A 12,886-nucleotide genomic window follows, 5' to 3' on the forward strand; every position below is an offset into this window, starting at 1 on the left:
TTTTAACAATATTCCAGTTATATCACGGTGTGTCAGCTTAATGTGGGAGGAAAGCCTGAAGTGATGCAGGTCTCAGACGTTTACCGCTTCGGTGAAACCCACAAGCATGGGTATGGTGCTGACAAACCTAGAAACATAATCGGGGCGAACCAGGGTTCGAACCCACAATCGGAGGTTTCTGGCATGTTCAAGGGATGCAACTCTGCACGAATCGCGGCCTTAGACGACTGGGCCACCCGTGCCCCCGGGACTGAATGTGGAACATGGTACAGAATATATACAGTGGGTGGAGGATTCACAGTAACAACAATTGCATACATGTGTGGCATAACTACTGTTAATCCTCCACCTACTGTACCATGTTCTTCACTCAGCCCTGCTTGAAAACGGTATAAGGATCCATACCAAAATGTCGCCTAAATAGTAATTAAAGAAGTTGTTTTCTATAAATTGTGTCTACTTTGTCATCCGTCAACTTCTAAGTAACGCCTATCAAACAATTCAGATGATGAACAGAGCTTTTGGATCTTGATACAATGATTATCAGATTAGTTTATAACATTGATAACACTATCGATTATATGAAAACGATGTTATCTTCCCACTGCATCTGCTAACTTATTTAATTAATGAAAAAAAACCTCTGAGGTAGTTACACTTTGGAGAGGGAGGAACCCTTGGATGAGTAATTGGTTTCAATACCATTTATGAGAGCGTATGAAGTTTACTTGTATTCTCATTTTGACCCGACATCTTGGGGATGACCTCCCCTGCTACTAAACTGGTGGATAATCTGCTGTTGCCATGCTTGGAAAAGGCGGGGGTTGGTGTGTGGGGGTGTGGGTGGTTTTGGGTTGGGGAGAAGGGGGAGAAGAGAGAGAGAGAGAGTAGGAGGGGGTAGGAGGGGGAAGGAGGAGGAGGAGGAGGAGGAGAGAGAGGAGATTCTGGGATTTGAAAATGATGTGTGCAGCACCTTAGAAACAAAAGACTTTTTTCTTGGTCAGGAAACAACACATCTGAGACATATGTACCTCTTAAGGCCTGTTCAGAAGTAACATGGAAGACAAAAATATTTGATATATTTGCAGGGTTCATACAGATCCGGAGAGGATGTGTCTTTCATGAACAACATGAACAACATGAAAAACATCTTTCAAAAACAATACCCTGCCAGAAAACAGGAAGTTGACAATTGGTTGGTGTGCCCTTCCCACCTTTGTCACACACAGAGGTAACAGTGAGTGAGTGAGTATGGTTTTACACCGCTTTTAGCAATATTCCAGCAATATCACGGCGGGGAACACCAGAAATGGGCTTCACACATTGTACCCATGTCGGGAATCGAACCCGGGTCTTTGGCGTGACGAGCGAACGCTTTAACCACTAGGCTACCCGACCGCTCACAGAGGTAACAGAAACTGCAGCACTGTTCAAGGCCTGGAGATTAATTAACTCATTTTCAAGCACAGTAAATGCAAAACCAAAAAATGTGCACTTTTCATCAAATACTTATTTTTCAATCACTTTTGAAATCTGTATGAACTCTGTGATCTTTTCATGTAATGAGCCAACTATTAACCCTGTCAGTGTCACCAAACATAAACCCTTTCTATTTCACAGTATATTAACCCTTTCAGTTTCACAATATATTAACCTTGTCAGTGTCACAGTATATTAACCCTTATAGTTTCACAATATATTAACCTTGTCAGTATCACGGTATATTAACCCTTTCAGTTTCACAATATATTAACCTTGTCAGTGTCACTGTATATTAACCCTTTCAGTTTCACAATATATTAACCTTGTCAGTGTCACGGTATATTAACCCTTTCAGTGTCATAGAATATTAACCCAGTCACTGTCACAGAATATTAACCCTCCCATGTTGGATAAACAATGGCAGATCTAACCTATGTCCCAGGATCAAATTGGCCCATTTCATTTCCAGGAATCAGCTTGCTAAATCACAGTGTTGAAGGAATTTGTTTCCATGAAATTCAATTCCTTCTTCTAAACACATATCTCATAGTGGCTTTGCTTTCAACACAGTAGTTTTTGATGAAATGGAACACTTCCACAAAACACAAAATAGCAGGACTACAAAATCCAATCCTTGCTGCTCCATGCACTATGCATAATTCGATAAATAGATTGTAGAAGCTCTATTATCAGGAAACAACTCACTCGAAGACACACTTAAAGACATTTTGCATTAAGAGCATGTAATTTGCAGGCACCACTTGTTGCCATGTCTTTGGTCACCATCTTGGATTAGTGTGAAAGTAGTCTTGCATCGTGCCTCCTCTCCTGGACCACGCAGCTCCTGGACCAAACGGCTCCTGGTCAACGTGGTTCCTGGTCCACACGGTTCCTGGTCCACATGGCTCCTGGACCACACGGCTCCTGGACCACACGGCTCCTGGTCCAAGGATCTGGCAGAATATCTGATCATCATTAAGTCAGTGCTAATAGACCTTGTACACATAGATCAAGAGGTCTAGCTTTCCCTTGCTTGCACTAAAAAAATGTCAAGCTGATTTCAGCATCCACAAGATATCATGTGACCTGGGAAATCATGGCAACTTTCACACACCGTAACACACAAGCAAACTTTCGTTGAACCTAAAATGTCATGCTTATTTCCAACAACCTTAAAGTGTCACGCTAAGATCATTTGGCTTTCAGAATGTCATGCTCAGTTCAATGGACCCCGGATGTCATGCTAACAGGGATGAGTGCAGTCTCTGACTTTAGCAACAAGTCTGACGCCCGAGTCCAGTAAAATGTCTTTTGGTCCAGAAACCGTTGCTGTTTTAGGTCCATACATTAAACCAAAGTTTACTGAAAATGATGCCACGTGAAAGTTCCAGGAAGTAGACTCAAAGCTTTTAGCACAGAATGAGTGTCCTGCCAAGTTCCACTAACCGTAACTTCCTTGAAACAAAAATGTCATGTTTATGTCCCTGGACTGTGAAATGTTGTGCGTGACTTTCAAGGAGGTTTCAACACCCTGCTGGTATCCTTGGTCATTGTTTAGGAAGCTGAAATGACAGGTCACATTGATTCCCTTAACTCTGAACACAATCCACCTACATGTGAACCTGTGCCACTTATGCCGTAATCATGGTAATGAACTGAAATGCTTTCACTAACTGCACAGCAGAAAACTTTCACTGTTCACAGTTACCCCACAGTTCTAATGTCTGAGTGCATGTGCACAGAGTCCAGTCATGAAAACGTATCACAATGATGCCACACACAGTATTTGAATACACGTCGTCCAAGACACTTTTTAAACAGTTTGCCTAATGATATGTCTGTAACATCTTGTTATCATCATGTTCACAAACTGATAAGACAAAATGTGCACAGTGACTCCTTCACAGGATGGTCCGCCATCACTACATGAAAGTACATATCACACTCGTACCCTACACACGTCTTCATCATCGTCTTGACATGATACCGCGGAGTTGTTAAGGCTGAGACACCAGTGAGTGAGTGAGTGAGCTGCATACAACAAATGTGTCCATGTTGTCCTAGTGTAACCTCAGGCTTGCAGTATAAGAGATGACATTTAGCTTGCGCTGAAGTATCTGATATTTACTTTTGATTAATTCCCACTGTTGAAACTACAAGTTATCGGACTGAGATCATGATATGGTAAATGTAAGCAAGGATCATATCCTACCTATATATTATCCCGGGGGAAGTTTTACTCTAGTATCCTACCTTAGTGCCACACTGGTATGGGTTCAAATTCACTCGGGAGAATCATCCTGACACTGGAGAATTTCATCCCCGGGATAAAAAACAGGATAGGATAATATTCACGTTTACTTAAACGCTCCTTTAGAGGTCATACCATCAGACTGGCAGATAGTCTGGCCGAGCTCCTTGAATAATTCAACATCAGACTGACAGAATTCCTTGACAGATTTCCATGAATGCCTTGAACATGATGTGATTGTTTGTCAGAGATTCTAGGACTACACCAGTTGAACAGCTAGACTGGCAGATATCCTTGGCTGTTGAAACATCAGATAGACAGCCAACCTCAGAGAGGTCCTTGGACACATACATATCAGACTGACAGGCGCTTCATTTCAACAAGAGACAGAAGAAGGTCTGGCTGGCCTCCTTGAATGTTAACGTCAAACTGACGTGATGGTTTGACAGAGCTCCTTGGACGTGTCACTGAAATAATCACTGCTGTTGTCCTTCTCGCCTCGCTCACTACAAGTTACTGATGGTAGGTGGCGCTGAAAAGAATTAGTTCTCAGAAGAGGAGAGTCAATGCTTGCTGTCAGCGATATGGTCTCGCGATGAAGTGCTTGTGGAGTCCCTACACTGTTTCTTCTCAGTTTTTTCTCCGCTGCTGATAAATATGTCCGTGTGTTTCGAAGAGGAGTGAACTTGAAGCCTTGGCTTGCGTGAGTTTTGCGAAGGGGAGATAACTTCTCTTGTGAAGTTGCGGAGCGTCTATGTAGGAAGGATACTGGTGTTGAATGGGTGATGGAGTTTTGAACCGACGGCATGGCCATCTCTAGTGAGTTGGTGTCCTCCATAACGACACTTCTCATTGGTGCATCTAAACATGGAACTAGGAATTCTGGGTTATCTTCAAGATGGTTGATGAGCAGGGTGATGTCTGGTCGAGACTTAGGCTGGTATGACATACACTCATTGATGTATAAAGTCCTGGAAATAGAAAAGTTTCTTAAAAAAGGGGAAGAATCAAAACAAAAACAAAAATGTCATGAACAAAATTCATTACCCTCCCACTAACAAAAATTACTGAAATAGTTTTCCTTAAAATATCTATCAATAATATCAGAGCCTCATGTGACAACTAGTGTTTCAAAATTTATAAGCCATTTGATATGAACAACGGTATTTTGTATAAGTAAGGAATAAAATATGGAGTGAAATCTTGTTACCTGGAAATCCTCAGCACAAGTGAACATACTTTGAGTGATATCAGGTAATACAAGATGAGTGAGTGAGTATGGTTTTATGCCGCTTTTAGCAATATTCCAGCAATATCACAGCAATATCACGATGGGGGACACCAGAAATGGGCTTCACACATTGTACCCATGTAGGGAATCTAACTTGGGTCTTCAGTGTGATGAGAGAACGCTTTAACAACTAGGCTACCCCACCGCCCCTAATACAAGATGAAGTGAGATTCATTGCTGTACACCACATCAGCAATATTGCAGCAATTCACAGCAATTGATTCAAGAAGAATGCTGCTATAATAACACCATTGTATTGACAAACATTCTGTTTGTTTGTTGTTTAACAACACACTCAGCAATATTCCAGCAATACAATGGCAGAATTTAATTACATGTCATAAAGTCTCTCCAAGACAATCCACTGATTGATATCATGAGCATTAGGGATATGATGACATGCATCAACCCTGTCACGCGAGCTGACCACAGGATCCCGTTTGTCACCTCTTAACACAAGCAGGGTTTGCTGAAGACCATTTCCAACCCGGATGTTTACAGGGCTACCAAGAGTCTGCCAGATCAATAAGGTTTTATAATCTTACAAACAACAAATACACTTTATGAAGCTTCAAACTGTAACTGCATGTTATTTAATAGAATCAAAATAATAATATTGTAGAAATTGTAAATTTTACAATAAATTGTATATTATAAAACTATCCTTGTCCTTGGAGCAAAGGCCCCGACAATCACAGCATCTTGATCATGAGGACAAGCACTGGAGTACTTATTGCTGCAATTTTTACAGGCCACTCGCTTTTCATGTTCTGTTCCCATCCTTTTCTTCAATTAGTGCTGTAGATGTTATTATGAATGAGGAGGGAACTCACACAAAACAAATAAAAAAATAGATTCCCTAAAACTCAATACACGTCTCCACAGGGTGACGATGAAAAAGAGAATGATGTGGTAGGGGTAGTCAGGTGATTAGGTTGCATGAGTTCACAATGCATGGGATTACAGTGCATGACAGTGCATTTGTTGGGCTGGTTACCATGGTGATGCTGGTATGTGTTCGGGGGAAATGTTTTTAGAAGCTGGAAACTTTGTTCAAGCACGTTTTCACACAAGCATCGAAAGAAGAAGGAAGAAATACATAGTGTGAGATAGGATAAGTTTAAAAATAATTGGTTTATATAAAACAGGGATATGGCAGTAAATACTTACAGATCTTTGGGGCATTTGTCTGGGATGGCAAGTCTGTTGCCAACCTTGACATAGTCCAGCACCTGGCTGTTGGAATATCCTTGATATGGGAAGCTGCCGAACGTGACAATCTCATACATGAGCACACCGAAACTCCACACATCCGACTTGGATGTGAAGATACCGTCTACTAAACTCTCTGGGGACATCCAGCGAACTGGAAGCATACCTGTCGACATGGAAACAACATGTAGGTGCATGCTTACTGATGACAGTTGTTGTTTACTGTCTTGTTTGTTTGTCTGTTTGTTGTTTAACGTCTCACTCAGCACTATTCCAGCTATATGTTGTAGGTCTGTAAATAATCACGTCTGGACCAGACAATCCAGTGACTGATATCATGAGCATCGATCCATGCCGATCCTGTAAGTCACCTCTTACGACAAGCATAGTAAACAAGTTTGTATGATTACTGCTACAGTTTGTTTGCTTGTTTATTGTACAGTGCCAAACTGTATGACAACAGCCTGTAATATTCGAGGCGCGGACAGACAATACAGGGATTAATCTTATGCACAACATCCAACAAAATTCGGGTACAGTGACAGTCATTCAGCAAAGTCCCTGAGCCAGACCACATCATTTAGTCATCTTGTACGAGTCATGGTGACAGAACATGCTATAAATCACAGACTTATGACATACAAAGCTCTTACATCACACAGCAGAATTTTGACATTGGTGCCGTTGTACAAAGCGATATTAGCGCTAAGGTGATCGTAACTCCCATTCCTTAACATAGACTTACAACAGCCATAGCGCTAAGGTGATCATAACTCCCATTCCTTAACATAGACTTACGACAGCCATAGCGCTAAGGTGATCGTAACTCCCATTCCTTAACACAGACTTACGACAGCCATAGCGCTAAGGTGATCGTAACTCCCATTCCTTAACATAGACTTACGACAGCCATAGCTAAGGTGATCGTAACTCCCATTCCTTAACACAGACTAACGACAGCCATAGCGCTAAGGTGATCGTAACTCCCATTCCTTAACATAGACTTACGACAGCCATAGCGCTAAGGTGATCGTAACTCCCATTCCTTAACACAGACTTACGACAGCCATAGCGCTAAGGTGATCGTAACTCCTATTCCTTAACACAGACTTACGACAGCCATAGCGCTAAGGTGATCGTAACTCCCATTCCTTAACATAGACTTACCACATCCATAGCGCTAAGGTGATCGTAACTCCCATTCCTTAACATAGACTTACCACATCCATAGCGCTAAGGTGATCGTAACTCCCATTCCTTAACATAGACTAACGACAGCCATAGCGCTAAGGTGATCGTAACTCCTATTCCTTAACATAGACTTACGACAGCCATAGCGCTAAGGTTGTTTTGTACAGCGGCACTATGGACACTCAGTATGTTAATATCCGCAATTATAACAAGCTGTTGTTACTCAATCCTTATGTCACTATACACATACACTTTCTGCAAACATATGGTTATCCTTGATTATCAATGATAGAAAATAACATTTTTAGTCCACTAGTCCTTATAATGATAACATTTAGCCAAACCCTTAAAACTGGCCTTTATATCCTTTATAATGATACCCTAACTATTGGCAATGTTGGTATTATGATAAATACACTGTACACAGTCACCACCATAGCTTTATCATGGACTGCCCCATCTCCATCTCGTACAACTAGCATAGCACAGCATTTCTCTTGCTCGTGGGTGTATTTGATTGACATTATGCATTTGGGGCACCAAGCACAGATATGGTGGCAGTTCACAAACATAAAGAAGCTATTCAAACGTTACCTTTTCGAGTAAAGCGGTAATAGTCTGAATCAAATGTGTGCCTTGTCATTCCGAAATCTGAGATTTTCACGGTCTTGTTGACATGAACTAAACAGTTCCTGCAGGCAAGATCCCTGCAACACAAGAGGAAGACATGAGTTAAGGGCTAGAACATGACCTGAAGACACTGTCAAAGGCAAGAACATGTGCTGCAGCAACTGTCAAGGGTCAGAACATGTGCTGCAGCAACTGTCAAGGGTCAGTACATGTGCTGCAGAAACTGTCAAGGGTCAGTACATGTGCTGCAGAAACTGTCAAGGGTCAGTACATGTGCTGCAGCAACTGTCAAGGGTCAGTACATGTGCTGCAGCAACTGTCAAGGGTCAGTACATGTGCTGCAGAAACTGTCAAGGGTCAGAACATGTGCTGCAGAAACTGTCAAGGGTCAGTACATGTGCTGCAGAAACTGTCAAGGGTCAGAAAATGTGCTGCAGAAACTGTCAGGGGCTAGAATATGTGCTGCAGAAACTGTCAAGGGTCAGTACATGTGCTGCAGAAACTGTCAAGGGTCAGTACATGTGCTGCAGAAACTGTCAAGGGTCAGTACATGTGCTGCAGAAACTGTCAAGGGTCAGAAAATGTGCTACAGAAGCTGTCAAGGGTCAGAAAATGTGCTGCAGAAACTGTCAAGGGTCAGAACATGTGCTGCAGCAACTGCCAAGGGTCAGTACATGTGCTGCAGAAACTGTCAAGGGTCAGTACATGTGCTGCAGAAACTGTCAAGGGTCAGTACATGTGCTGCAGCAACTGTCAAGGGTCAGTACATGTGCTGCCGAAACTGTCAAGGGTCAGTACATGTGCTGCAGAAACTGTCAAGGGTCAGAACATGTGCTGCAGAAACTGTCAAGGGTCAGTACATGTGCTGCAGAAACTGTCAAGGGTCAGAAAATGTGCTGCAGAAACTGTCAGGGGCTAGAATATGTGCTGCAGAAACTGTCAAGGGTCAGTACATGTGCTGCAGAAACTGTCAAGGGTCAGTACATGTGCTGCAGAAACTGTCAAGGGTCAGTACATGTGCTGCAGAAACTGTCAAGGGTCAGTACATGTGCTACAGAAGCTGTCAAGGGTCAGAAAATGTGCTGCAGAAACTGTCAAGGGTCAGAAAATGTGCTGCAGAAACTGTCAGGGGCTAGAATATGTGCTGCAGAAACTGTCAAGGGTCAGTACATGTGCTGCAGAAACTGTCAAGGGTCAGTACATGTGCTGCAGAAACTGTCAAGGGTCAGTACATGTGCTGCAGAAACTGTCAAGGGTCAGTACATGTGCTGCAGAAACTGTCAAGGGTCAGTACATGTGCTGCAGAAACTGTCAAGGGTCAGTACATGTGCTGCAGAAACTGTCAAGGGTCAGTACATGTGCTGCAGAAACTGTCAAGGGTCAGTACATGTGCTGCAGAAACTGTCAAGGGTCAGTACATGTGCTACAGAAGCTGTCAAGGGTCAGAAAATGTGCTGCAGAAACTGTCAAGGGTCAGAAAATGTGCTGCAGAAACTGTCAGGGGCTAGAATATGTGCTGCAGAAACTGTCAAGGGTCAGTACATGTGCTGCCGAAACTGTCAAGGGTCAGTACATGTGCTGCAGAAACTGTCAAGGGTCAGTACATGTGCTGCAGAAACTGTCAAGGGTCAGTACATGTGCTGCAGAAACTGTCAAGGGTCAGAAAATGTGCTGCAGAAACTGTCAAGGGTCAGAAAATGTGCTACAGAAACTGTCAGGAGCTAGGATATGTGCTGCAGAAACTGTCAGGGGCTAGAATATGTGCAGCAGCAACTGTCAGGGGCTAGAATATGTGCTGCCGAAACTGTCAAGGGTCAAAACATGTGCTGCAGAAACAAACTGTTAGGGTCAGAACATGTGCAGCAGTAACAGTCAGGGGACAAACTTGGTATCTGCCCACCTGTAGACATACTTCATATTTGCCTACCTGTGGACATACTTGATATCTGCCCACCCGTAGACATACTTCATATTTGCCTACCTGTGGCCATACTTGATATCTGCCCACCTGTAGACATACTTGAAATTTGCCTACCTGTGGACATACTTGATATCTGCCTACCTGTAGACATACTTGATATCTGCCTACCTGTGGACTTACTTGATATCTGCCTACCTGTGGACATACTTGAGATCATGGAGATACTGAAGACCACTGGCTACGTCTCTCGCCATTCTGGTGAGAGTGAGGGGACTGACATCTTCCCCTTCAGGTGTATTCTGACCCACCAGGTTTCGGCGAGACAACAGGTATGTCTTCAGGTCACCTGCAGCGACAACAAGGTCTTGTGTACAGCCACCTGGTCATATTTGCTGTCATAGCTTCGTTCTAATCAATATTAAAAAAAAGTCAAAACAAGCATAAAATACTCATATCCCCTGCCAATATGGCATGTCTGGTTGTATGCAAGGCAAGAAATACTGTAATTATTAGCACTACCTCCATTTTCAATCTAAGACAAAGTTGTTACCATAGGAACTCAAAAATTACATTTTTTAAAAATCCCAAACTATCAAAAGGCACCAGTTCTATGCGCCAAGTTTGGTTAAGATATGTCTCGTGGTTTTTGAGTTCTGCTCTGGAAACGAAATATGACGGACGGAAGGATGGATGGACAGATGGATTGCAAGGACAGACAGAACCCATTCCTATACATTGTTGTTGAATACAATATTTCATATCATTGTAAATGACAAATAGTAAAATATCTTGGTGATTCCCAACTTCATTTGAACCATCTGACTCCAAATAAGCCACGCTAAGTTGTCTCCTCGAGCCAACATGGATATTTTTTGTGTGTTGTTCAAAGCAGCATTCAGCAATATTCCAGCTACATGATAGCGGCCTGTAAATAATAGAATCTGGACCAGACAACCAGTGATCAATATTGTGTGCAATGAGCCACGCTGTCAAGGTGCAATGAAACACTATCAACAAATAACTGAGCCTGACGACCAGATCCATTTGGTCACCATGACAACAAAGGCTGCTGGGACAAATTCTAACCAGAATCCCGACTGGGAAGCTAACAGGTCGTCTGCATCGTCGGAATAGCATGACCCACCATGCAGCAGGTACTCCATGACGGCGTACATCGGCTCGCCACGGGTACACACCGCCAGAAGTTCCACGATGTTGGGGTGGGTGAACCTCTTCATCACATCAGCCTCGCTGAAGAAATCAAGCTGGAAAAAACAACATTCATTTTGGTAATCTTAGCACAAACATCAAAGGGTTAGTGAATCACAATTTTGCACTGTTAGTGTAGAAATCATGTATAGTCTTTTGCCTGTTCAGCGGTTTCAAAAGCGAGGGTGAGGTGAAATTGGGTTTAACGTCGTGTCCAAGATTATTGTGCTTATATAGTGATGTGCATGCATGTGTGTGTGTGTGTGTGGCTGCTTGTACTAGTCGGACTGATGCTGATTTATAGTGCTAGCACACTGAGATACCATGCCGCAGTTTAACATGAAAACCCCACTCAATCACAGTATACTGACTCCGAGCCGACCAGTCCTTGTTTTAGCCCTTTAATGCCGGGCACCAGACAGGGTAACAACAAGTACCATCTTTTAACGTCTTTTGGTATGACACGGCCGAGCATCGCTTCCGCTCTCCTGGCGGACACTCTACCACTAGACCACGGAGGCGGTCCAAAAGCGAGAGGAAAAAAGAAGATTTTGGTTTTTATGTTCTTTGATAACTAGCAAACACAGGAAAGATGTCAGACCTTCCCGCCTCACTCATGTGCATGAAGTGTGGGTAGCACCATACTATTACTTGCACAACTCATTATAGATAGTTAACAGTGAAGAGGAAGTCTGTTGACAATCTGAACGTTTTTTCGTGTGATGACAGCTGAAATTTTTGCCACTGATGTAACAGATGTTTGTATTTCGTAAGAATTAAATGGATTAATTTTTTTATGTTGAACTAATCATATACAGTTCTGTTATGAAAGAGCAGGTATAGCTCTGGTGAGTGATTGAGTCTTGTTTTACACCAATTTAAAAATATTCCAGCAATATCATGGCAAGGGACACCAGAAATGGGCTTCACACATTGTACCCATGTGGGGAATCGAACACGGGTCTACGGCATGACAAGCGAACACTTTAACCACCAGGCTACCCCACCGCCCCTTGTATAGCTCTGAAAAGGTTTAACAAAAAAAAAGACTTCCCGACTTCCTGAATGAATACCCTTTTATCTTAAGCACTTAGTTTATGTCCATTGAACAAAAACAGAAAAACTTAAACAAATTGCACTCACCTTTTGTTCAACCATAGCTCCAACTTTCAAAGTTTTGACGGCCACAGACACCCACTGAGTTCCTTCAATGATGGCTTCACCTCCATAAACCGTCCCAAAAGCACCCTCACCAAGCTTACGATTGAGGACTACGTTTTCTTTGGGAATCTCCCAGTCATCAAGTGAGAGACAGTGCGAGTAGTCCTGTGAAAGTAGTCCAAGCTCCTTCATACGCTCATGTGTTGCACGCACCTTCGAATCGTATCTGGAAACACGCAGGTACCAGCATAGTGAGTACTGTCCTGTCACAGGCATAATGGATGCTGATCTTAATGATATTAAACTAATTTTGTTGTTGTGTGTTTGTTTGTTGTTTAACGCCTCACTCAGCAATATTCCAGCTATATGGCAGCGGTCTGTAAATAGTCGAGTCTGGACCAGACAATCCAGTGATTTACATCATGAACATCGATCCACACAATTGGGATAGGATGACATACATCAAACAAAGCAGCAAGCCTGACCACCCGATCCTGTTAGTCGCCTCTTAGGACAAGCATAGTCACCTTTTATGGCA

The 12,886-nt window shown here is 42.8% G+C and overlaps 1 protein-coding gene across 1 annotated transcript in view; it reads right to left on the minus strand.

The window, feature by feature from the left end:
• Positions 1-448: 448 nt before the first annotated feature.
• The window catches only part of LOC139453992 (uncharacterized), a 54,036-nt gene continuing 41,598 nt past the window's right edge, over positions 449-12,886 (minus strand). Inside the window, exons 14-19 of the mRNA XM_071235466.1 lie at positions 12,331-12,574; positions 11,123-11,243; positions 10,174-10,324; positions 8,022-8,134; positions 6,195-6,402; positions 449-4,704 (exon numbers count right to left, since the gene is read on the minus strand). Coding sequence (XP_071091567.1) covers positions 4,158-4,704; positions 6,195-6,402; positions 8,022-8,134; positions 10,174-10,324; positions 11,123-11,243; positions 12,331-12,574 — 1,384 coding nt within the window. The 3' untranslated portion in view covers positions 449-4,157. The remainder of the gene's footprint in view (positions 4,705-6,194; positions 6,403-8,021; positions 8,135-10,173; positions 10,325-11,122; positions 11,244-12,330; positions 12,575-12,886) is intronic.

The sequence above is a fragment of the Haliotis cracherodii genome, unplaced genomic scaffold (genome assembly GCF_022045235.1).
Source record: "Haliotis cracherodii isolate W230 unplaced genomic scaffold, xgHalCrac1.p SCAF_10, whole genome shotgun sequence".
Lineage (NCBI taxonomy): Eukaryota > Metazoa > Mollusca > Gastropoda > Lepetellida > Haliotidae > Haliotis > Haliotis cracherodii.